This window comes from Trichechus manatus, unplaced genomic scaffold (assembly GCF_000243295.1).
Source record: "Trichechus manatus latirostris isolate Lorelei unplaced genomic scaffold, TriManLat1.0 scaffold00001, whole genome shotgun sequence".
NCBI classification, from domain to species: domain Eukaryota; kingdom Metazoa; phylum Chordata; class Mammalia; order Sirenia; family Trichechidae; genus Trichechus; species Trichechus manatus.
The window spans coordinates 21,034,184-21,059,987 of NW_004443937.1; the positions used below are offsets into that span (position 1 = coordinate 21,034,184).

At 36.6% G+C, this 25,804-nt stretch overlaps 1 protein-coding gene across 1 annotated transcript in view; it reads right to left on the reverse strand.

Annotated features, from left to right (window-relative positions):
- Window positions 1-25,804, reverse strand: part of ULK4 (unc-51 like kinase 4) — a 601,253-nt gene that overhangs the window by 550,994 nt on the left and 24,455 nt on the right. The window contains exons 6-16 of the mRNA XM_023727809.1: window positions 23,973-24,074; window positions 23,243-23,326; window positions 21,498-21,573; window positions 19,718-19,813; window positions 17,040-17,158; window positions 16,809-16,878; window positions 16,010-16,106; window positions 6,164-6,268; window positions 2,818-2,878; window positions 1,054-1,235; window positions 141-187 (exon numbers count right to left, since the gene is read on the reverse strand). Of these exons, the coding sequence (XP_023583577.1) occupies window positions 141-187; window positions 1,054-1,235; window positions 2,818-2,878; window positions 6,164-6,268; window positions 16,010-16,106; window positions 16,809-16,878; window positions 17,040-17,158; window positions 19,718-19,813; window positions 21,498-21,573; window positions 23,243-23,326; window positions 23,973-24,074 (1,039 nt within the window). The remainder of the gene's footprint in view (window positions 1-140; window positions 188-1,053; window positions 1,236-2,817; window positions 2,879-6,163; window positions 6,269-16,009; window positions 16,107-16,808; window positions 16,879-17,039; window positions 17,159-19,717; window positions 19,814-21,497; window positions 21,574-23,242; window positions 23,327-23,972; window positions 24,075-25,804) is intronic.

Here is a 25,804-nt window from a genome sequence, read left to right on the forward strand (position 1 = left end):
AACTGCCTATGACAGTATCATCATTACTTCAGAATGACTTACGATAACTATTTAGGGATCTGCTTTTGATAAACATGTATGATATAACTACTTTAAAAAATCATGAAGAGTAATTTTTTTTAAATAAAAATGTTACTTACATATCCCAGTTTGGAGCTATTCGCAAAAGCTGGATTAGCAATTGGAACTAGAATAAAAAATTAAAATGTACATGTCAACCAGAGAACAACAGAGAGACTGAGCACTATGTTAACAATCAGACCTCTACATAACTGAAATGTGAATCCTGCACCAAGGAGAGAATTATTTACAAAGATGCCATAAGCACTGAATAGATGAATAAGATAAAAACTAAGGACAGTGCTTTGTTTCTTCTACCCATTTACGTTCCCTAAATGTCCCCCACACCACAGACACACACCAACTACCAAGAAAGTAACCTTCATACTATGCTGTAAGCGAATACACTTAAATTTTTTCAAGCCAGCTCCCAAGTGAGGGCCCACTATAAAAAATGCCTCCAGAACACTAACTCTTTTCTGAGGATGACTTCAAAACTCTGCCCAATTGCCATGGTTCTACCAATAAACCAAGACAGTCCAAGAAGTAATATAACCAGGGGAAAAGAAACAAAAGTCTCAGAGACTCACCCCCTCCCCCAATTGTCACATCAGAAACCCTGGCGTTTACCAGGTTGGCCCAGGTAAGACGCCCAACTCCACATGGGCAGCTCACTCCAGCAGCTGATGAAAAAGTCTTATGAGTTCAGATATGAAAAGTACCTTACAGTTAAGACAACATAAAATGCAAACCTGAGTATTAAAAAAAAAAAGTCCAAAATCACTTCCCACTCAACTGCTTTTAGACCTAAGGATTAAACAGGATAATTCTGGTAAGCCTATAATATTAATAAATAACTATTTTTTCACTGTAATTAAAATCAAATTACTATTTTAGCACTTGTCTTAATTGCTACAGAAATGCAAACGTTAACGGCATAGGCATGCTGCAGGGACCTTGAGAAAGTCTTTATTTCACAATTTGACAGCCTACCAGCGGGGAGTGGAGGAGCCTGGTGGCCACCTCCTTGTGGCCGGCCACCACACACAAATAGCAAAGGAGATTGAGCTTGGCTCGGGAGGCTCCAGTACTCTTCTCGGTGGAGTCGATCTGCGAGCACACTTGTTGCAAAAAGTCATTCCAATCTTGGTCTTTCAGAAATACTAACTTATCCACTGCAGAGGCAAGAAAATAATAAAAGCGTATTACGTGAAAAGGATTGCTGAAAACGTTACAAGGGAAATAAAATGGAGAATACAATTTCAATAGCTAGGATGAGAACAAAGAACCCCATAACTTGACGCTGTCAAAATCAAAAAACGCTCCAAAGATGACAGTAGTTTTATTTATCCTTCTACACACATCTCTTTTTCTACCCATGGAGATTTTTAAACTATTTCAAGGGAAAACTATGTTGGGGGGTTGGGGGGTAGGCATGAGTCTAACGGAGAATTATCCTGCTAGCTAAAACATAATATAATGCAAAGTCAAATAAAATTGTATTATGAGAAAACAAGATAGTCCTTGTATAAATAAAGCAATTGAGCCATAAAATATTGTAAGAGCCAAAGATTCTACAATGAATCTACTGTTAAACAACCAGGTATGTTATGAAGGCTCAATCATCTGGAATCCCGATTTCCAAACCCTACAGAAACAAAGGGTAAACACTAGAAAATGAGATGGTATCTAAAATGAATACATTTTAGCCAATCTCTATCTTTAAGCAAAATAATAATAATAATAATTTCCTAAATAATTCAAAGTAAGGAAAAAAGAGAAAGATTATTATTTCCAGATAGCAATCCTTTAGGTTTTCATAAATAACAGTTCTACTTGGCAATGAAAGCAATAAAATACCTATTGCCACTGAGTTGATTCCAACTCATAGCGACCCTACTGGACAGAGCAGACCTGCCCCATAGGGTTTCCAAGGCTGTAATCTTTATGGAAACAGACTACCACATTTTTCTCCCACAGAGTGGCTGATAGGTTCGAACCGCCAACCTTTCGGTTAGCAGCCAAGCACTTAACCACTGTACCACCAGGTTCCTTAATATTTAGTAAATATTAAAAACATTTTGCTTCATGCTAGTCTTTCAAAATGTCCTTCTGTACTGTTGTTTTTTTTAATCAGTACTGAGACCTCTATAAACCATCAGCTGATGTATTTAAATTTTACATCAAGTTGTAGACTCCAGCTATGAAGAATTATCTCTAGATAAGCTCAACGAGTTAAAACATAACTTGTCAAACAAAATAAATCAAAATTTACAGAATATAAAAAGTTCCTCTGTTCATCCTAAATAAGAATTTCCATTAGCTGAGAGGAAATGCAACAATCATTCCTTAAGTATTTCCATTCCCCACTGACTCCCAATTCTTCACCGTGGCACCCAACATTTTCACCTATAATAGCACCATAAGTAGTAGAAATTCAACGGGCTGTAACAAAGGGAATGGGCAAGAGAAGGCCCCCACCCACTACACAGGAACACTCACCCTCCTCTACAGGAACTTCCCCAGCCACAAGAGTATAAAGCAGCCCAGACTTAGTTGTGTAATGTCAAGGGCGAGCACAAATGGTTTACGGATTGTTCATAGTTTACTGTATAACACTTCCCCAAGAATACAGCCAACTGGCAAGAAAATACGAATTCAGCTATTCATGTAAGAAAATACTCCATTTACTAATAAATTTTATATTTGTATCTTTATCCAGAGTCTAAGTATTTGATAAAACCTTTATGATCCTACCTGAATATGCTGGCAGATGCAATATTTTGGGATCAAATTTAATCGGTGGCTGTTTCATTATCTGTCGTTTTTAAAAAAAAAAAAGAAAAGAAGAAACTTTGAGGCATCTTTTGAGACAGATGTCTATCTCCTCTACCAGATTAAAATCTATGAGGGCTGGGATTCTGTCTCATAAATCTTTGCATCTCCAATATTATCATATAAAACATCAAGTGCATATGAGGTCCCCAATAAATTGAACTGACAAAAGGAATACTGTAAAAGTGTAATTGCCACCAAAAGAATAAGAATTCAACAATGCCCTTTCAGATTTGAGTATACAAATACAGGTGCATTATTTTTTTTTAAATCATTTCAATTGATATCTGAAATAAAATAAAGCTTCATGGAAAAGATTCACCCTATCTTAGCTTATGCTTAAACCAATTTACCTCTAGGTGGAAAATTTAGTCATTCAACACACATTTACTGAGTATCTACCACGGTGAGACACTATGCTAAGTACTAAGAGAGATACAAAGATATAAAAGACATGATCCTTAGTGTCAGAGAGTTGACACCCTGGGCTGGGAAGATGAGATAAACAATTGAAAACAATAATAAAATATAAAATATTTAAGTAACAATTCAAACCAGGCAGAACATAATTATAGAAAAAACATTTGAGAGAGAGATTTTTTTTTTTAAATTTAGAGAGTGAGCAAGCACTTCAGGCTGATGGGGTGGGGACAAGGTTTGTGGAAGAAGTGGATGGCAGGTTGGGGTCTTGAAGGATGGTTAGGAGTTGATGGCTAAATTAGGAAAGATACCATTTCAGGAAGCCGGAACAGCGTGAATAAGAAAGTGCATGATTTATTGGACGAAACCACATAGTTAGAGGCATGAGTTTATATAAGGAACAGCAGAAATACTTCATATTGAGTAATAACTATGAATAAACTTTTAATAAATTTCACCCCCATTTCCATGTCTAACTTCTCTAAAACCTCTAACAAACACTATTTTAAAAACCTTTACTGGTAGAATTCTTGTCAGAAATGCATAAACACATTCTAACCATGATAAACCTTTAGACAAACCTAAACTGATGGGCATTCTATAAAATACCTGAGCAGTACTCTTCACAAGTGTCAGGTCATGAAAGACAAGGAAAGACTGACAATTATCAAAAGGCCACACAGGACAAGCACAGATCATAGGAAACTAAGGATAAACAACAACTAACCAGAAGGTGGAATCTTAGAACAAGAGCTTCAAACCAGTTCGTTCTGGGTTAAACCCCTGCTGAGAATTTGCATTTCCACCCCAGATATACTGAATCAGAATCTACATTTTAACAAGATTCCCAGGTGATTCTTATGTATAACTTCCCAGGAACTTATTAAAAATGCAAATTATCAGCAGAGATTCAAACCAGAACAAACAGATTGGAAGCCCTGCCTGAAACAGAAAAAGGACATTAATGAAACAACTGGGAAAGCTCAAACAGGTTCTGTGGTTTAGTGAATAGCACTAACTAATGTTAATTTCCTGGTTTTGATAACTGTACTATAGTCATGTAAGATGCTAAGACTAGGAGAAGCTCAAAGGTATACAGAAACGCTCTGCACTATTTTTTAATCTTTTCTATAAATCTAAAATTAGTTTAAAAACTTAAAAAAAAAAAAAAAAAAAGCCTCTACTAGCTAAGGTTTCCCAGAAACTACTAAGTGGTAGTTATTAAAGAAATAAAAAATATAGTGGGAATATGGTCAAAAGACATCACACATTTTTCTAGAAAAGTCCACTGGGAAAAGGTCTCATTACCCATCAAGTTTAGCACAATATAAAGTTCATCTGCCAGACATCCAAACTCATAAAAGAAATTAGTTCCATTATGAAAAACAGCTTGATAATCTATATTAAACTCTGTCTCTCTAGGAAATAAATATGCACCCAAGAACCCAATTGGTCCAAACTATAGTAACGTTCCCCAATAAGATAAAACAGTAATGAATTAATACTGAAAAAGACATTTTCTTTTAAAAAGGAAGGAGCAACAGAGGAAGAAGTGTCAGGAATAGGAGGAGGAAATGGAACGTGTGGCTGACTGTTTCCATGAACAACTGCCTCCTTTGCTATGAGACCAGAAGAACTGGATGGTGCTCAGCTACCGTTATTGAACATTTTGATCAAACACTCTACAGAAGATCCTGATTAAAAGGAGGGAAAATGCAGAACTGAATTTCAATTCTCATGGAACCTAGATTTTCTGCAGCCACTGAAGCTAGACGAACCCCAGAAACTATTGCCCTGAGATAATCTTTAGCCCTGAAATTTTAAACCAAAAATACCCCCTGAAGACATCTTTAAACCAAACAGTCTAGTTTAACTAGTAAAGAATGTCTGCTGTGAGCACTGTGCTCTTTTAAAGAATTTTCTATAAGGCATCAAAGTGATAGCAGCAACTTGAACGATTAGATAGGTAACTTAGGGGGAAGTGTGTTTATGTCAAAAGAAGAGGAACAAATCAGAAAAGGAGGGTGAAAATGGCTGCACAAATTTGAGGAATATAATCAATGTCACTGTACTGTACATAGAAACTGCTGAATTGGTATGTTTGCTGTGTATATTTTCAACAACAATAAAAATAAAGGAAGCAGGAAAATTAACATATGGAATAGGTGGTAGATGTGAATGTGTTGGAGGGTTGGAAATTAATAGAAAACCAGACTGAGAAATTAATTTTTTTTTTTAAAAAGGAGACTATTCCTCATCCCCTAGTTATGTAATATTATGTAGCTAAGGCTACGAAGCAACAAAAATCACACTGGGTTACAACTGCACTGTGAACCACAATTCCCCAAACTCCCATATTGTCTCCCTGCCCTCTGCCGTACAGCCTTCACACCCTATGAGAGGGTGTGGTCTCTAGGATCTGTCCAGCCCACCTCAGCCTGGTGAGTGGTACTCATCGACGACTCCCTTCATAATACATCAGTGACTAAAAAAGTTTGGACTGATTCACACAAGTATGTATGGAGAAAGCAAGGCGCTGAGGGCACAGGTCTGAGGCTCCTCCTCCGTCCGTGGAGAGTGGACTGATGGGAGGCAGAGGTGACACGTCAGAAACAGCGGAGACAGAGGAATTCAACGTTCCTATGAAGTGGAGGCAGGACGAGGAGAGGATGACAGACTGGGTAGGAGTTGAAAATGCAGACATGTGGCATAAATGAAACAGAAACAGGAAATAAGAGGAACAGGAAAGAAAAGAAGGCAAAGAACATTTTGAATGAAAATATCACAGAGTTCAGGCCTCAGTGAAGTCTAAAACTCAGCCCACAGTTTCTGAGGTATCTTTCCATACCTTTGGATTGTCGATAATTGGGGTAACAACAAGATCTGAGTCTGTGTAGATAAGCTCTCTCATCTGGGATTCCAGGTCCTGCTGACTCAGGTGTCCACTTATAATCTGAAATAAGAACAAAAATTAAGACTGATTCTGTAACTAATGAAAAGCTTTAAAAGATGAGCTAATAACATGCTAAGAAGACACCACAAAAAAAGGTCACCTACATCAATGCACTTAACCTGTTATTGAAAACACTTCCACAGATACATAGTCCCATCTGATCTTCACAAAAACCCTGAGTCAGACAGATCACTTCTCCCATTTTACATATGAAAAACGCAACACTCAGAGAAGGTTATCTGACTTTCCCAAGTTTACAGCTAAGGCTGGTTGGACTAGAAAACAGATCTTCTACAGTTTGATGTTCTAAACTATGATGAGGCAAATTGGTTTTTCAATTAGCAGCATGGTTTTTATCTTTCATTCACAGAACACTAATCCATTTATTTCTACTTTACAGACTATTGAATATGAAGTTAAAATGATGGCATCAAAATTTTTCAGGGTGAAGTGCTGACCTGCCTCCTAAGTGTTAAACACTTAATGTTTATTAAACATTCAGGATGCCTCTTTGTGCTCTAGTTAGACAAAACATTTATTCTTAGGGCTGTGCCTTTGTATTTCACACCAGAAAAAGAGGATTAATGTGTTAAAAACTTCAATTGGAACAATGCCCAGCAACTGAGTAACACAGAAAACCAGATCAGTGAAATAAAGAAGGAAGTTATCCAGAACTAAAATAAGGATGTGAATAAAGGAACAAAATAGCTAATGAAGTTCCTGGAAACCAAGGCTACCCTTTACAACTTAGAAGAAAGACAGATACAAAACATTTGAAGAAATAGATGAGGAACTTTGTTTAAAAATAAAAACACAGTTGAAAACCCAATACCTCTACAATAAAAAGACAAATAATCCAATTAAAAAATGAGCAAAGGATATGAACAGACACTTCACGAAAGAGGACATTCGGGTGGCTAACAGACACATGAGGAAATGCTCATGATCACTAGCCATTAGAGAAATGCAAATCAAAACTACAATGAGGTACCATCTCACCCCAACATTACTGGCACAAATTAAAAAAACAGAAAGTAACAAATGTTGGAGAGGCTGCAGGGAGATTGGAACTCATGCACTGCTGGTGGTAATGTAAAATGGCACAACCATTTTGGAAAACAATATGGCATTTCCTTAAAAAGCTATAAATAGAAATACCATAAGATCTAGCAATCTCACTCTAGAAACATATCCTAGCGAAGTAAGAGCCATCACAGGAATAGACATATGCACACCCATGTTCACTGCAATATTGTTCACAATGACAAAAAGATGGAAACAACCTAAGTGTTGATCAACAGATGAATGGATACACAAACTATGGTACATACACACAATGAAATACTACACAACAATAAAGAACAATGATGAATCTATGAAACATCTCACAACATGGATGAATCTGGAGGGCATTATACTGAGTGAAAATAAGTCAATCACAAAAGGACAAACACTGTATGAGACCACTGTTATAAAACCCATGAAAATGTTTCCACACAGAAAGAAATAATCTTTGATGGTTACAAGGGAGGGGAGGGGTAGGGAAGAAAAAACACTAACAAGATAGTAGATAAGTGGTAACTTGAAGGGTAAGACACTATACAATACTGGGGAAGTCAGTACAACTTGACCAGAGCAAAGTCATAGAAGCTACAAGACACATCCAAATGCCCTGAGAGATCAAGCTACTGGGCTGAGGGCTGGGGACCATGGTCTCAGAGGACATCTAGCTCAATCAGCATAACACAGCCTATAAAGAAAATGTTTTACATCCGACTGTGATGAGTAGCAACTGGGGTCTTAAAGGCCTGCGAGCGGCCACTGAAGCTACTTCTACTGGTCTCATCCTGGTTGGAGCAAAGGAGAATGAGGAACAAAGACACAAGGGAAAGATTAGTCCAAAGGACTAATGGACCACAACCACCAAAGCCTCCACTAGACTGAGCCCAGAACAATGTAGAACAAAATTCAAATTCACACACACACAAAAAAAGACCAGGCTTGCTGGTCTGATAGAGACTGGAGAAACCCCGAGAGTATGGCCCCAGCATACCTTTTTAACTCAGTACTGAAGTCACTCCTGAGGTTCACACTTCAGCCAAAGATTAGACAGGTCTATACGGCCAACAATAACACATGTGAGGGATGTGCTTCATAGTTCAATCATGCATACGAGACTAATGGGCACACCAGCCCAAAAGCAAAGATGAGAAGGCAGGAAGGGACAGGAAAACTGGACAAATGTAAACAATGAAGCTGGGGTGGACAAGGGGAGAGTACTGACACATCAGAGGGTTGGCAAACAATGTCACAAAACAATTTCTGTATGAACTGTTTAATGAGAAACTAATTTGCTATGTAAACTTTCACCTAAATCACAATAATAAAAAAATTTTTCAAACAAATTTTAGACTGTCGAATCTCAAGACTAAGACTAGGTTAGACTTACTTTGTCACTTGTTAATTATATGGCTTTAAGAAAGTTAAGCCTAAGTATTTTTTCTTCACTTATAATGAAGACTAAAACCACTAAATTTTTAGGATAATGGAGAATAAATGTAGAGCATTTAAAACAAGGCCTGACAGTGCTCAAAAGAAGGCAGCTGTAATGAATTAAGTTCTTAAAAAAAAAAAAAAAAAAAATCACATTGGTATCTGTGGAGAATGGATTAGACAGGAGCATGAGAGAAGTGGGAAGACCAGCTAGTAGGTTACTAAAATAGCAAGGTTGGTGTCCTGGGCTAGAGAGGGGGCAGAATGAAAGGAGAGAAGTCACTAACAGAGCAAAGGGGCTACCTATCACTGCTGATTTAACACTGTATAGGAACTGTAGTACTCAGATTAGCTCAAAGAACAAAGTAAGACATCAATATTGGAAAGGGAGATGGCTAAATAATTTTTATATGTACATGATGTAAGTGCACATCCAAAAAACCAAAATGAATTCAACAGAAAAACTATCAGAAATGATAATAGAGTAAGGTGGACCAATTAGAAAATTTGTATATAAAAATTATTAGTATCCTATATATAAATGGAATGAATGCACAAATTACAAGTATAAAAATTTAATACCCTACTCACGATATCAAACACAAAATGCTCAGAAATGAACTAAGTGACCAAAGATTGTAATGAGATCTAAACTGTTAAATGAAAAAAATTACGTCAGAAAATTGTTTCCTTGTTTAAAAATGAACATATATGTATAAAACCAGAAGCAGACATATCAAAATGTAATTACTGGTTACCCGAGTAATGAAATTATAGGTAATTTTTCCATTTTCTTTGTGTTCTACTACATCTTCCAAGTTTTCTACAATTAGTACACATTATTTTGTTACTGAATAAAAAAAGCATCTTTTTTAAAAATTATAAACTATAAACTGGCTTGTGTTTTTACTGTTAGCTGCCATCGAATGGTCTCCATCCACGGTGAACTCGTGTGCAAAGTAGAACTGCTCCATGGGTTTTGAAGGCTATGACCTTTCAGAAGTAGATCACCAGCCCTGTCTTTCAAAGTGGGTGCACAACTCCAACCCTTTGGATAGTAGCCCAGTGCTTTAACTGTTTGCACCACCCAGGGACTCCTAACTACCTTGTAGTATCTATATAATTATTGCTTGAATATTCTCAACAAAGAAACTCCATATACTCATCTAAAATAACCATCTGCTACAAGAGCTTCAACATCTATCACATTTCAGAACGTTATTTCTTACTTTTACGGTGATTTTCTGTTTCACATATAACCAACAAATTGTGAGCAGAGAGATTTTATTGTAACCAACTTACATTTCATTTCTACCACTTGTCTGTCAGTTTGTCGTACTGTGCTGGCTTGTGTGTTGCCGTGATGCTCGTAGCTATGCCACTGGTATTTCAAATACCAGCAGGGTCACTCATGGTAGACAGGTTTCAGCTGAGCTTCCACACTAAGACAGACTAGGAAGAAGGACCTGGTGATCTACTTCTGAAAAAATCGGCCAGTGAAAACTTTATGAATAGCAGCAAAACATTGTCTGATATAATGCTGAAGATGAGCCCCTCAGGTAGGAAGGCACTCAAAATAGAACTGGGGAAGAACTGTCTCCTCAAAGTAGAATCAACCTTAACGACACGGATAAAGTTAAGCTTTCGGGACCCTTATTTGCTAAGATGGCACGACTCTGAATGAGAAGAAACAGCTGTAAACATCCATTAATAATCAGGATGTGGAATCTATGAAGTATGAATCTAGAAAAATTGGAAGTCATCAAAAATGAAATGGAACACATACAGATCATTATCCTGGGCATTAGTGAGCTGAAATGGACTGGTATTGGCCATTGTGAATCTGACAATCATATGGTCTACTATCCTTGGAATGACAAATTGAAGAGGAATGGCATCACATTCATCATCAAAAAGGAACATTACAAGATCTACCCTGAAGCCAGTGATAGGATAATATCCATATGCCTACAAGGAAGACCGGTTAATATGACTATTATTCAAATTTATGCACCAACCACTAATGCCAAAGACGAAGAAACTAAAGATTTTTACCAACTTCTATAGTCTGAAATTGATCAAATATGCAAATCAAGATGCACTGATAATTACTGGTGATTGGAATGCCAACACTGGAAACAAATAAGAGGGACCGGTAGTTGGAAAGCATGGCCTTGGTGACAGAAACGACAACAAAGATTGCATGATAGAATTTTGCAAGACCAATGACTTCTTCATTGCAAATACCTTTTTTCAACAACATAAACAGTGACTATACACATGGACCTTGCCAGGCTGAATACCCAGGAATCAAATCGACTACATCTGTGGAAGGAGATGATGCAGAAACTCAGTATCATCAGTCAGAACAAGGCCAGGGGCCAACTGGGGAACAGACTATCAATTGCTCATATGTAAGTTCAAGTTGAAGCTGAAGAAAATTAAAACAAACCCACAAGAGCCAAGGTACAACCTTGAATATATCCCACCTGAATCTAGAGACCAGCTCAAGAATAGATTCGATGCTTGTCTTAGTTATCTAGTGCTTCTGTAACAGGAATACCACAAGTGGATGGCTTTAACAAAGAGAAATTTTTTTCCTCACAGTGAAGTAGGCTAAAAGTCCAAATTCAGGGCATCAGCTCCAGGAGAAGTCTTTCTCTCTCTCTTGTCTCTGGAGAAGGTCCTTCTCATCAATCTTCTCCTGGACTAGGAGCTTTTCCGCACAGGAACCCAGGTCCAAAGGATGTACTCTGCTCCGAGTACTGTCTTCCTAGTGGTATGAGGTCCCCCGTCTCTCTGCTTGCTTCTCTCTTTTATATCCCAAAAGAAACCAGCTCAAGACACAATCCAATCCCACAGATTGAGTTCTGCCTCATCAACACAACTGCCGCCCATCCCCCTTCATTAACATCATAGAGGCAGAATTTACAACACATAGGAAAATCACATCAGATGATAAATTGGTGTATGATCACACAATATCAGGAATCATGGCCCAGCCAAACTAATACACATTTTTGGGAGACACAAGTCAATCCATGACAACGCTTGAACACCAATGACCAAAGACCAGATGAGCTGTGGGATGACATCAAGGACATCATACATGAAGAAAGCAAAAGGTCATTAAAAAGAGAGGAAAGAAAAAAAAGACAAAATGGATGTCAGAAGAGACTTTGAAAATTGCTCCTGAACATAGAGCAGCTAAAGCAAACAGAAGAAATGATGAAGTAAAAGAGCTGAACAGAAGATTTTAAAGGGCAACTCGAGAAGACAAAGTATTATAATGAAATGTGCAAAGACCTGGCATTAGAAAACCAAAAGCAAAGAACATGCTCAGCATTTCTCAAGCTTGAAGAACTGAAAAAAAAAATTCAAGCCTCAAGTTGCAATACTGAAGGATTCTACGAGCAAAATACTGAACGACACAGGAAACATCAAAAGAAGATAGAAGGAATACAGAGTCACTATATCAAAAAGAATTGGTCAACATGCAACCATTTCAGGAGGTAGCATATGATCAAGAACTGATAGCACTGAAGGAAGAAGTCCAAGCTACACTGAAGGTATTGGCGAAAAAACAAGGCTCCTGGAATCAAAGGAATACAAACTAATACGTTTCAAAAAACAGATGTAGTGCTGGACATGCTCATTCATTTATGCCAAGAAATTTGGACGACAGCTACCTGGCCAACCAACTGGAAGAGATCTTTATTTGTGTCCATTCCAAAGAAAGGTGATCCAACAATGCGGAAATTAACGAACAATATCATTAACATCACATGCAACTAAAATTTTGCCAAAGATAATTCAAAAATGGTTGCAGTGGTACATTAACAGGAAACTGCCAGAAATTCAAGCTGGATTCAGAAAACGATGTGGAATTAGGGATATCACTGCTGATGTCAGATGGATCTTGGCTGAAAGTAGAGAATATCAGAAAGATGTTTACCTGTGTTTTATTGACTATGCAAAAGCATTTGACTATGTGGATCACAACAAATTATGGATAACACAGGAAAGAATGAGAATTCCAGAACGCTTAATTATGCTCATGCGGAACCCGTACATAGACCAAGAGGCAGTTGTTCGAACAGAACAAGGGAATACCACAAGGTTTAAAACCAGGAAAGGTATGTGTCAGGGTTGTATCCTTTCACCATACCCATTCAATCTCTATGCTGAGCAAATAATCCGAGAAGCTGGACTATATGAAGAATGTGGCATCAGGATTGGAAGAAGACTCATTAACAACCTGCAACATGCAGATGACACAACCTTGCTTGCTGAAAGTGAAGAGAACTTGAAGCACTTACTGATGAAGATCAAAGACTACAGCTTTCAGTATGGATTACACCTCAACATAAAGAAAGCAAAAATCCTCACAACTGGACCGATAAGCAATATCACGATAAATGGAGAAAAGATTGAAGTTGTCAAGGATTTCATTTTACTTGGGTCTACAATCAATGACCATGGAAGCAGCAATCAAGAAATCACACAATGTATTGCATTGGGCAAATCTGCTGCAAAAGATTTCTTTAAAGTGTTAAAAAGCAAAGATGTCACTCTGAGATGCCTCTGACCCAAGCCACGGTATTCTCAACTGCCTCATATGTATGCAAAAGCTGGACAACGTATAAGGAAGACTGAAAAAGAATTGATGCTTCGGAATTACAGTGTTGAAGAATACTGAATATACCAGAGACTGCCAGGAGAATGAACAAATCTGCCTTGGAAGAAGTACAACGAGAATGCTCCTTAAAAGCAAAGATGATGAGACTTCATCTCACGTACTTTGCACATTTCATCAGGAGGGACCAGTCCCCAGAGAAGGACATCAAGCTTGGTAAAGCAGAGGGTCAGTGAAAAAGAGGAGGACCCTTGACAAGATTCAGGGACACAGCAGCTGCAACAATGGGCTCAAACACAGTAATGATTGTGAGGATGGCACAGGACCGGGTAGTATTTTGTTCTGTTGTACACAGGGTCACTATGAGTCAGGACCAACTTGACGGTACCTAACAACAACACATTTCATTTCACTGCTGCTGAACCTAAACCTTCACTGTAAAAATAAGCCCTGCAAAGACCCGTTGTATTTCACATCACATAAAAATTATGGTAACAACTAAAAGCAATTATATTTATCAGACAATAAGCACAATAAAAGATAACAAATGTTTTTTAATTTAAAATACTTCTGCATTCAAAACAACTATGATTCCAAGAAATTAAAGGAGATCTATAAACAGAAAGACATCCTATGTTCATGGAGGAAGACAATACTGTTTAGGTAGCAATACTACCCAAACTGATCCACAGATTCAACAGAATTTCTATCAAAATCCCAGCTGGCTTCTTTGCAGAGATAGACAAGATGATCCTAGAACTAATATGGAAATGCAAGTACTCAGAATATCCAAAACAACCTTGAAAAGTTAGAAGAATCATACTTCCCAATTTCAAAACTTACTACAAAGCTACAGCAATCAAAACTGTGTAGTTCTAGGATAAGAATAGACATATAGATCAATAGAACAGAATAAAAAGTCCAAAAATAGGCCTTCACATTTGCAGCCAAGTGATTTTCAGCAAGGGTGCCAAGACAATTCAATGCGGGAAAACAGTCTTTTCAACAAATGGTGCTAGGACAATACAAAAGCCACATTCAAAAGGATGAAGTTGAACTCCTACCTCACACCATATGTGAAAATTAACTAAAAAAATAGATCAAAGACATAATTATGAGAGGTAAAACAATAAAACTCTTAGAAGAAAACTTTGGTATAAATCTTTGTGACCTTGGAGTAGGCAATGGTTTCAGAGATATGATGCCAAAAGCACAAGCAACAAAACAAAAAAATAAATTGAACCTCATCACAATTTAAAACTTCTGTGCTTCAAAGGACACCGTCAACCAAGCAAAATGACAAGTCACAGAATAGGAGAAAGTATTTGCGAATCATTTATCTGGTAATAGACTTATATGTACGATATATAAAGAACCCTTACAACTCAACAGTAAAAAGACAAATCAATCTAAAAAATGGGCAAAGGACCTAAACAGACATTCCTCCAAAGAAGATATACAAATAGCCAGTAAGCACATGAACAAAAGCTTGCTATCATTTGCCATGGGGAAGTGCAATTCAAAACCACAATGAAATACCACTTCACAATCACCAAGGTGGCTATAATCAAAAAAGAGGGCCAATAACAAGTGTTGGCAAGGATGTGGAAAAATCAGAACCCTCAAACAGTGCTGCTATGAATGTAAAACAGTGCGGTTACTTTGGAAAACAACCTGGCAGTCCCTCAGATGGTTAAATATAGTGTTACCGTATGATCTAGCAATTCCACTCCTAGGTATATACTCGAGAGAAATGAAAACGTGTCTACACAAAAACTTGTACATGAATGTTCATAACTGCATTATTTATAACAACCAAAAAATGGAAAAAACCCGAAGTCCATCAACTGATTAATGGATAAACAAATGTGGTATATTCATATCATGGAATATCATTTGGCAATAAAAAGGAATAAAATACTGATATATCCTACAACACAGAAGAAACTTTAAAACATTATACTAAATGAAAGAAGCCAGTCACAAAGGGCCACATATCGTATGATTCCATTTATATGAAGTTCCCAGAAGAGGCAAATCTACAGAAAGTAGATCAGTGGTTGCCAGGGGCTGGAGAGGGGAAGACTAAGAAGTGACTGCTAATGGGCACAGGGTTTCTTTTTAGGGGTGACGAAAATGTTCTAAGTGATTGTGGTGATGGTTGCACAACTTTGTGAATATACTAAAAGTTATTGAATTGTACACTTTAAATCGGTAAATTCAATGGTATAGGGACTATATCTCAATAAGGTTGTTACAAAAAAAAAAAAAAAAGTCTGAAGCAACTAAATGGAATTATCTCTTAAGAGTATTTACTAGAAAAATCACTTAATAGAGAACCCTGGTGGTGGAGTGGTTAAGAGCCTGGCTGCTAACCAAAAGATCGGCAGTTCGAATCCACCAGCCGCTCCTTGGAAACCCTTTGGGGCAGTTCTACCCTGTCCTATAGGGTTGCTATGAGTCCGAATCGACTCAATGGTAACGGGTTTTTGGTTTGATGACTTTACTGTAAATTTTGTAGTTATGAACACATTTTAGAGATCAACTTGCAATTATTCTCCTGAGCTTCTTTATCTTATGCAGAAAAAAAAAAAAATTCCATCCCTGTTCACCTTTGACAGAGAAGAAGTCTTCTGTGGTGAGTTTTGAGTCATATCATCACCAGGACTTAATCCCACTGCAGTGCTAGTTCTTGGGGTAGGACGAGAACTGAAAAATACAAACCAGTTAAAATTACTCGACTTCATAAACTTTATCAGCTGTTTACTATTTTCTCAATTCAAAAACACGTCTCATGGCAAATGGCAGAATATGATTAGAAAATTGTTTAAATTAAATGAAATGCTATATGATCACATTTTATTTAAGAAGTATATTTAAACCCTAATTTGTGTTTATATTATTTTTGTAGCTGTTTGTAAAGTAATTTCCTGGCTAATAAATTATTTCTTTTATTTATAGCTTCCATGCTACATACAATACCTTCTTCTTACCAAGGAAACTGAAAGACATTGATTTTATTACGTTTTAAATGTCTACTGGCTTTTGCAGGATTAACATAATAAAATAGGTTAGATACTCTGCAAAAGAAGGGAAAATAGACTTCTGAAATTTTAAACCCAATTCTATTTGAAGTGAAGGTACAAAATGAAGAGGATTTAACCCTTGTAAATAGGAAAAATAAGCTGGTTTGCTTTAAAAAAAAAAAAAAAGGCAGAAATATAAATTCCACTGGCCATCACTTAATTCTAACTTTGAAAATGGAGAATGAAACTGGAATTTTGCATCAATATCCCAGTCCTTCATCTCTGTGCATCATGGTTTGACAGCAGGACAATGTATGTTTTAAGAAGATTTAGCTTTCATCTTCCATTGATTCCCTTTTTTTTTTTTCTTTTTCATTTTACATACCTGAGAAGAAACATGGACTCATTCAGCTGACCTCCAAGAGTACTCTTAGGCCTCAATTCAGTTGGATTTTCTGTGGCAAGAAAGTAACACATTATCCATTTAAGAAAAAACAAAAAAAAATTCTTGAGTAGGGCATAATGGGGACAGATTTAAATAGAAAGATAACCTGAAATTAGGAACCCTCAGAAACAGTGTTCTAAGCAGCATGAACATGTACAAATGAAAGCTTACCTAGTCTAAAAGAGCGATTTAGTAGCTGACCACTCTTCTGCCCTTTTGTTTGTCCACTCTGAGGGTTCCTCAAAAGCTCCTTGGAATCTAATGGCTCAGAACACTCCATCCCATTTCCGCTAGTCAACAGGAAAAAGGCAACACAAACTTATTTTGGAGCTCTCTACAGTTTTCTGGACAGAACAACAGCTTGGAAAGATCATGAAATCGCATATGATACTTGGCAAAGTCATAGAGTTAGAAAATATATATACATTCAGTAGCTAAAATGAGCACTTACCATACGCAAGGCATTGTAGTAAGTAGTCTATAAACCTCATTTCTGAAAAATAAATGGTAGCAGGAGGACTGGAGAACAAAACTACAACTTTAAGTACCACTAAACTAGGTGGTTTCCCTTTATTTTTCTCCTTCTGGGGTTGTCCGGCCTGGACTCAAAGGCCCTTAGCCCATAGGTGCGCAAGGAATACAGACAGAATGAGCCCCAAAATAAGCCCTCTATTTCTATTCCAAAGAATGGGAAAGAGAGCCCCCTTATGGGTCAGAGAGGACAAGGGGAATCACCCAGTAGCTTTTTCTCTTTCTCCATTTTCTCCTGCCCCAGCCTCCAGGTAATCCAGTAGCAGCTGGGTAGGGACAGCAGCAGCCCTCGGCCAATACCTACGACTCTAAGAGAAGGGAACCCTTCTCTCTGATCAGACAGCTGTGATTCCAAGAATGTGAGGCAAATTCCTATTGCTTTTTCCCCCCTCTGTCCTCCTGCAACTTGGCCCAAAGGCACACAGTAATACATAAAAATAACAATACACCATGATATCAAGAGGGGTACATATCCTAGAAATGCAAGGCAGGCTCAGAATTTGAAAACCAAATTAATCTAATCCACCATATTAAGAGACTCAGGAAGAAAAATCACATGAATTTTATCAACTGACACAGAAAAAGCATTTGACAAAATTTATCGTTCATTCATGATAAAAATTCTCAAGAAACTAGGAATAGAAAGAAAACTTTCTCAAACTTAGAGTAGCAACAAAAAATCTACAGTTAACATCACACTTAATAAGAAAAGACTAAATACTTTCACCCTAAAATCAGAAACCAGGCAAAAATGTACACTTTCATCATCCCTCAATCAGTATCTTACAGAAAGTCCTAGTCAGTGCAATAGGCAATAAAAGGCATACAGATTAGAAAAAAATGAAATAAAACCGTCCGTACTTACAGATGACATGAGTATCTACATGAGATACTTTAAAATTAACATAAAAATCTTTCACTGGTGATGAAGATTTTTTCTACATTTCTACATCTCTAAATACATACAAAGACAAAAAGTTTTCAACAACTTTAATTACATTAGTTTATTCCTTCAAGTTACCTGCAAAGAACTAGATACTCATCCTGTAGAACAAAAAAGGACAGTAAGGTAAAACAAAGAATTAATAACATCTATTGGTATAATCTTTGACCTTTTTCAAAGTATTTTCATTTATATTATCTCACATATTTTTCCCAGCAACTCTGTAGGGAAAATGGTGGAGCAAGAATTTTCTCCCTTATTTTAAGGATGATAAACTAAGAGTCAGAGGTGTTCCATGACTTGCTGACACTGATGGAGCAGAATCAGAACCCAGTTCATCGGGTGCCATCTGGGTATTAGCTTCTCTCTGTGACACTACTCCAAGCCAACTGAAAAGGTAGGAGCTATAACTTAAACTTCTCTGTAGCTCCCACAGAATGGGTCCTTATCTAGTATGACTGGTGTCCTTCTAAGAAGAGAAGAGAAACAGACACACCCACAGAGGAGAGAAGGCCACTGATGACAGGTATAGAGATTGGAGTGATGCCTCTACAAGTGAGGAATACCAAGGACCACCAGCAACCACCGGAAGGTAAGAGAAAAACATGGAACAGATCCTCTCCTACAGCCTTCTGAGTGTGGCCTTTCCAGCACCTTGATCTTGGACTTCTAACCTCCAGAACTGTGACAGAATAAATTCCTGTTGTTGAAGCCACCCAGTTTGTGATACTTTTGTTACAGCAGCTCTAGAAAACCAATACAACTCCTAAATCCTACTGGCTTAAAATCTCATAACTTCATGTCTCACTCATGCTACATACCCACTGAGGGCTGGCAGGAAAGCTATGTTCACTGTAGCCACTAAGGACCCAAGCTGACAGCCACTCCATTTCAACACTTGCTTCCCAATTATTTCACCAGGAGGAGGAATGTGGTAAATCACACACTGGCTCTTAAAGTCTCCATCCAGAAATAACACGTTGACTTCTGCTCACATTTCATGAGCCAAAGCAAGTCAGATGACCACCCCCAACTTCAAAGCAGAAAAGGAGATCCTAACAGGCACCTGAAGGCGGGAAGCCATGCGTATACGGTGAATGATTACTATACTAAATCACAGATTTGAAAATAAACAACTAATCAGAAAATGAACAAAACCAAGAAAACAACAACGTCATGACGAAACTCTTTCATTAAACAATAAAATGTTTGATTTTCTCATATTATGAAAGCATGGAAACTTAGGTCATTGTTGTTGCATTATTAGAACAGTAATGGGTTACTGTGAGTTGGAATCAACTAGACAGTACACAACAACAACGTGTATGAGTGTTTAACAGCAGTGCCCCATACGCACAAAGTAACTTTCTATTACCTGAAGCTGGGATCCTCAGTGCTTGCTGAGTCCTGATCTTTTCTAGTGAAAGCATCCTTCCAAAATGAATGCTGTAGGAGGCTTGGCCAAGTCAATCTTTACAAAACATAAATGAGAAAACTTTTAACATGACTTTACTATGGAGAATTCCCAGGACATGTCCCAATTAGGTGCAGTGTAGTATAATATTTTATAGTTTATAAATATCCCCACGTAAATGTGACAATGAAATTGCTTTATATTTTACCCTTTTATTTCACCATGCAATTAACCTCCCTTAGAAGCAAAACCAGAAGAAATCATTCAGAAGCCTTAAATGGTACAGTATAAAACTGTCTGACAATTAAGCACAGTTTGTATTAGAAGTCTCAGGATTTACATTTTTCAGGGACTATAAGAACAATTCTGGTTCTTAAATCAGTCTATGAAGGGAGCTCCAAAATTCAAATTTTTTAAATAAATATAATAGATAGTAGCAATTTACAATACTGTCATCCTTTATGTACAGAGAGGCTAGATTTTGATTCTAATAACCTTATCTGAAACATTTCAGTTTTAGAACTTCACTTGTACAACTTCATTCAGAAATAAAAATATTAGCATCATGACTGGATAGTCACACCTGTGTTTAGGGGTCAGAATAATGTGACCTTAGCTAGTTCACCCACATTAAAATGACTTTAGATTGTATCTAAAACCCAGATCTACTTTCAAAACATTAAGTTTTGCCACTAATAGAATATACGTCCAGGTACATGCATCAGTTTGGGAATGGTTAAGCCTGACTGAAATTTAAAAACAAAAATGAAAAAAAAATTTACGTTTGACCACTTTATTGAAAATTCCTATATTTAAATAAAAAAAAATTAAAACATGAATGATAAAGAGAAAGAATTTGCAACCACATATACTATCCCTTTTTCACAAAGGGTTCATACAATTCACTAAAAGAAAAATGGTCAATAAGGTGAGATTTTTTTTTCATCCAACATACTGGCAGAAATTTAAAAGATCAAGAAAGGCCACTGCAGGTAAGGGTGGGACAGAAGGAGCTTTGTAACAGATTGTTGTTGGAAGTGTAAACCATCACGCACTCCTGGAACGCAGCAAATGAATCTTATTTTTAACACCTTTAACCCAGATCAGAAATTTATCCAAAGGAGATAATTACCCAAACGAACAACAACGACAACAAAAAATACACACAGGGGTATTTACAGCAGTACTGTATATAATATTCCAAATCAAGAAGTATTCTAAATGTTTACTGTTACAATTGTTGCATGTACATTTTGCAGCCATTTAAAATGACTAAGATTATCTATTTATTAATATGGGAAAATGTCCGTAATACACCATGAGTGAAAAAAGTAGGTATGGCATGGTCCCAGTGTGTCTATTATTCTGTCACTTGATGTCCACATTATAATAGGATTATCATTTAAAAAAATTGCATTGAAATATCATTCAATTAACAGTTATTACATTAACTATCTTGAAATAACGTCCTCAGTTCAACAGTCTAAACAGTTTAGCCTGATCTCCACAATGGAAAGAAATGCACTAGTTTGATTTGGGAGTTACAAGAAAATCTGTCAACTTTAAAACTTCCTCATGATTACAAACACTTACAGAGAGAAAAAAACGTTCCTTAATCTCAAGTCACTTTTTTAAAAACAGAAATGATCTGAACAGCTACTTGTGTATTAAGAAGAGCATTATTTTAGAAGTACGAGAGAAAAGATTCTACTATTCATTCACATTAAAATACCATCCTTACCTTTTCCGAGGATCTTTTTGAAGTAAACCATCAAGCAAATTAATAAAATCTGCAGAAGCTTTAGGAAGAGAAGAATCTATGAACAAATTGATTTCCAAAAAGAAAAAAAAGTAGTGAGTAGATGCATACCTAACACAACAAATTTAATACCCTAGATTAACATTGAAAATAACAGTATTTTAAGCTCATCAATTGTTTTTAAGAGAACACTAAATCTACAAATAACAATTATAGCCTCCATTTAACGTAGGGGGTGCGGGGAGGACCAAAAAGATATAAAACATTCTTCCATAGACCACATAAAAACATTAATCTCAAAAACCATGTCCTGATTAACCTTAAACTAACTCATTATGGAATAACCCCAATAAGGGTCACTAGCCTGACAAACTCCTACCCTTGTCTTCAACTATTAATTTTGCTTCCTTATCTGAGGCATTCTTAACTTCACCAACTTTGTTTTATAGCTCACTATGATTAGAATACTTGCAATCCCTCTTTATTTGGAAGATTTTTAACAGGGAAATAATAAACATCACAACATTGTGATTCTGTCTAATTCCATTAATGTCCAAATGTTTTTTTTTAAATTAAGATAGATATATACCATGGCCAATTCACCAGTCTATGATTAAAAGAAGTGGCCATGAAGAACATGACCAATCAAAGACAATGGCTAAGCACCCTTGAGCCAAAGCATTCATAACAGATGGCTCTACTAGGCACTATGGCCACATCCTGATGGAGATCCCATGAAATAATCAAACTTGGGAAACCAGTGATATCTTGACCTGACCCTTAACATTTTCAAGTTTCAGATTTCTCTTCCTTACATGCAAGCCTTTAACTTACAGGAGAAAACAATGACCAATACTGTTAGTTTTTAACACAAAAAAATCAAAAGCCATCATGATGGGATAGGAATGATTGGTTTCTATAAAATCTAAGAGAAAGTTAATGAAAGAAACAGGAGATGTGGCTCTTTTTTGCTTTAAGAAATGTAGACAATTTTCAAAATATCAAGTGTTGTTTTTTGTTTTTTTTATTTACTTAGGCATTCTTGAAATATTGAAAATATCCTATATTTCTATTTTCTCCAGTAATTACTTCAAAAATGTTTTCCTTTTAGAAACTCAGAACATTAATTTTTGTATAATCCTGTTTTCATTTGTGTCTTAAGATTCACATCTTTCATGGTATACAGTAAAATATTTTATTATGTTTGTGCCTTCTTTTGCTTTTCTTTCCTTAAAATTATTGTTAACAGCAGATTAAGGTTTTATTAACCACAACTTCTATGATTACAATACTTTTAAAATACAACTATTTCTAGTTTACAAAATTTTTGAAACTTATCATCAAGTTATCAAGATAAGGACTGAGAAATGCCTGACTTCTCCCTATTCAAACACTAGACAGAAACAACCACATGGGACAAAACAAATTAATAACACATACAAAAAAAAGGACATAAAGACGTGAGGTTCTTAAATCTTTAAACCAAGAAGCACAAAATAATTTGTGTTTTTCAAATGAGGGAAACAATTAGTAGTGTTTTGTTTTCTACTTCAGTATCTTTTAAAAAAAAAATAGCAAAAAGGAATGTTAATTTTCTGAAAACATTGAGATCAGTTGTAAAATATAACTTCTAGGGGTGATGAATCAACAAAAAGAGACTGAATAAAAGTGTACCCTTAAGCAGTGTAAAATATAAATTAACTGCATTTATCATTAAGAAATCTTACCTTTTGGAATAGGTGGCAAAGGATCTTGATATAAAATCTGTTCCATTAATTCTGAAAAATGTTCTGATAAAAATGGAGGTTTTCCTGAAATCACATGAAAACTTGCAAAATTAAACAGTTTGCTATCACCAGTAATTCTAAACTAATCTCAACTACAGATATTTCAGGATTTACAGAAAATTTATTTTAAAAAAATATGTGCATATATATGTATAAATATGTAATTACTGAATGCCTATATAGGGTCACTATGAGTCGGAATCAACTCAATGGCAATGGGTTTGGTTGGTTTGGTATATGTACCAGGCACAGTGTCTATATATTTTTATATTTCTCTAATTCAAAATTTATCATCCTATCAAATATACAAATTCACATATGGGCCCATAACTGAAGGGTTACACAGGCCACTCAACATCTGTGTGATTCACAATCACCAAGTATCTTTACAAGAGTTTCTATTAATTAATCACAGTTTTTAACAGTTAGGCACCTTTTAGCATTTCATATGATTACCATTAATAATGCCTGCACGTTAACAAGTTCCTAGGAACCTGCATATGACCAACTGCCAAGCAATTCAGCCACAAGATCAGTATATATCAAAATTTAGTAAAACAAGCTTTTTGACATCTTACAGCTAAATTATTTGCACACTACAGGTTTAACCTGGTTTTTTTGTTTTGTTTAAGTCTATCTCTGATTTTAAACTGAACCACAAAGTAATCACCTGAAAACATTTCATAAAGCAGACAGCCCAAAGACCAGAGATCACTGGTGATGGAGAAGTCAGTGCCCCTCAGGATTTCTGGTGCTGTATATATAGGACATCCTAAAAATAAAGTATACAGAACAACTTTACTAATCATTTATATCGTTCCCAACACAAACCTACCTGGGAGGTTACAAGGCTGTAAATCTTTACGAAAGCAGACTGGTGAGATGAAAAATGATAGGAGGAAAACATACACATGAACAAAACGTCGTGTGTATTTCACATTTTTAAATGTTTTTAAATTTTAAGATTGTATTTTGAAAGGACATAAACCAATATAAACAGATTTTGAAAATCCACATGACAGAGAGGTGTGGCACATTTAGGTATATTCTTTTTTTTAAGTTAACAATTTCAGTAAAACCAAAAACCCGATAGGGAAAAATGCAGAACAGAATTTCAAATTCTCATGGAGCTAGATGAACCCCTGTAACTACTGCCCTGAGATGATCTTTAAACCTTAAACCAAAAATATCCCCTGAAGTCATCTTAAAACCAAACAGTTTAGCTTAACTAGCAAAGAGCGTCTGCCTTGAGCATTATACTCCTTTAAGAACTATCTACATGGGATCAAAGTGACAACAGCAACTCGAAAGATTAGATAGGAACCTTAAGGGGCAGTGACTCTATGATAATGGGAGGAACAACTCAGAAAAGGAGTCTGAGAATGGTTGCACAACTCGAAGAATCTAATGAATGTCACTGAATTGTACAAGTAGAAACTGCTGAATTGGCATATATTTTGCTGTGTATATTCTCAACAACAACAAAATTAAAGTAAAAAACAAAAAACACATTGCCGTTGATTTGATTCTGACTCGTAGCAACACTACAGGACAGGGCAGAACTGCCCCGAGGGTCTCCAAGGCTTTAAATCTTTGCGAAAACAGACTGCCACATCTTTCTCCCACGGAGCAGCTGGTGGGTTCAAACCACCAACCTTTCTGTTAGCAGCTAAGCACTTAACCACTGTGCCACCAAGGGTCTTCAACAATTTCAATAGTAAAGAAAAAAGAACTTTCAATTATACTGTTTCAATTTGGATAGGTTAGGTTATACAGTAGTAACAAGTAACTCCAAAATCTCACCGGCTTAATAATAAAGGTTTACTTATTACTTAAAACTACACGTCCACCACAGGTCAGCCAAGGGGCTCTGCTCCTCATAGTCCCTCAAAGACCCAGCTAAGAGAGGCTCCATCTCAACAGATGCTTCCTCAGTCACTAAGGCTGGGGAAAGGAAGCAGCAAACTGCATATTGGTTCTTAAAATTCCCACCTCAAAGTGACTCACATCACTTCTGCTCACACTTTGTTGGCTTTGGCCACGGGGAAGCTACAACCCTAACATGCATCCAGAAGGAGAAGAGGAAACATTTAGAGATAGACACTAGAGTGTACCACATATGCTTTGTACAAAGCTTAGCATTACATGGAAATACCTAATTTTAGAGCTAGGAAGCTCCCTTACTAATGACAGAAAGTGAAGCTCAGAGGAGTACAATGACTCCTCGAAATCACACAGCTGGGCAGTTACAGAGCACCCACCCAAGCCCTGGGTTCTTGTCTTGCAAGTGCGTATTCTTTCCATTCTCCCTAAAAGCCTCCCTCCTCCATATGAGAATGTTCTCTCTATGAGGTACATAATCACTAATCACTTAAAAAAAAAACAAAATTCTACTGAGGTAAACCTCCCGGCAAATTTTATCTCCAGGGACCACTGCCCAGATCAGCAGCCTCATGTGTCCAGATGCATGGTTTTTAAGTTCTCCTTTGTAACTTGTTTGCT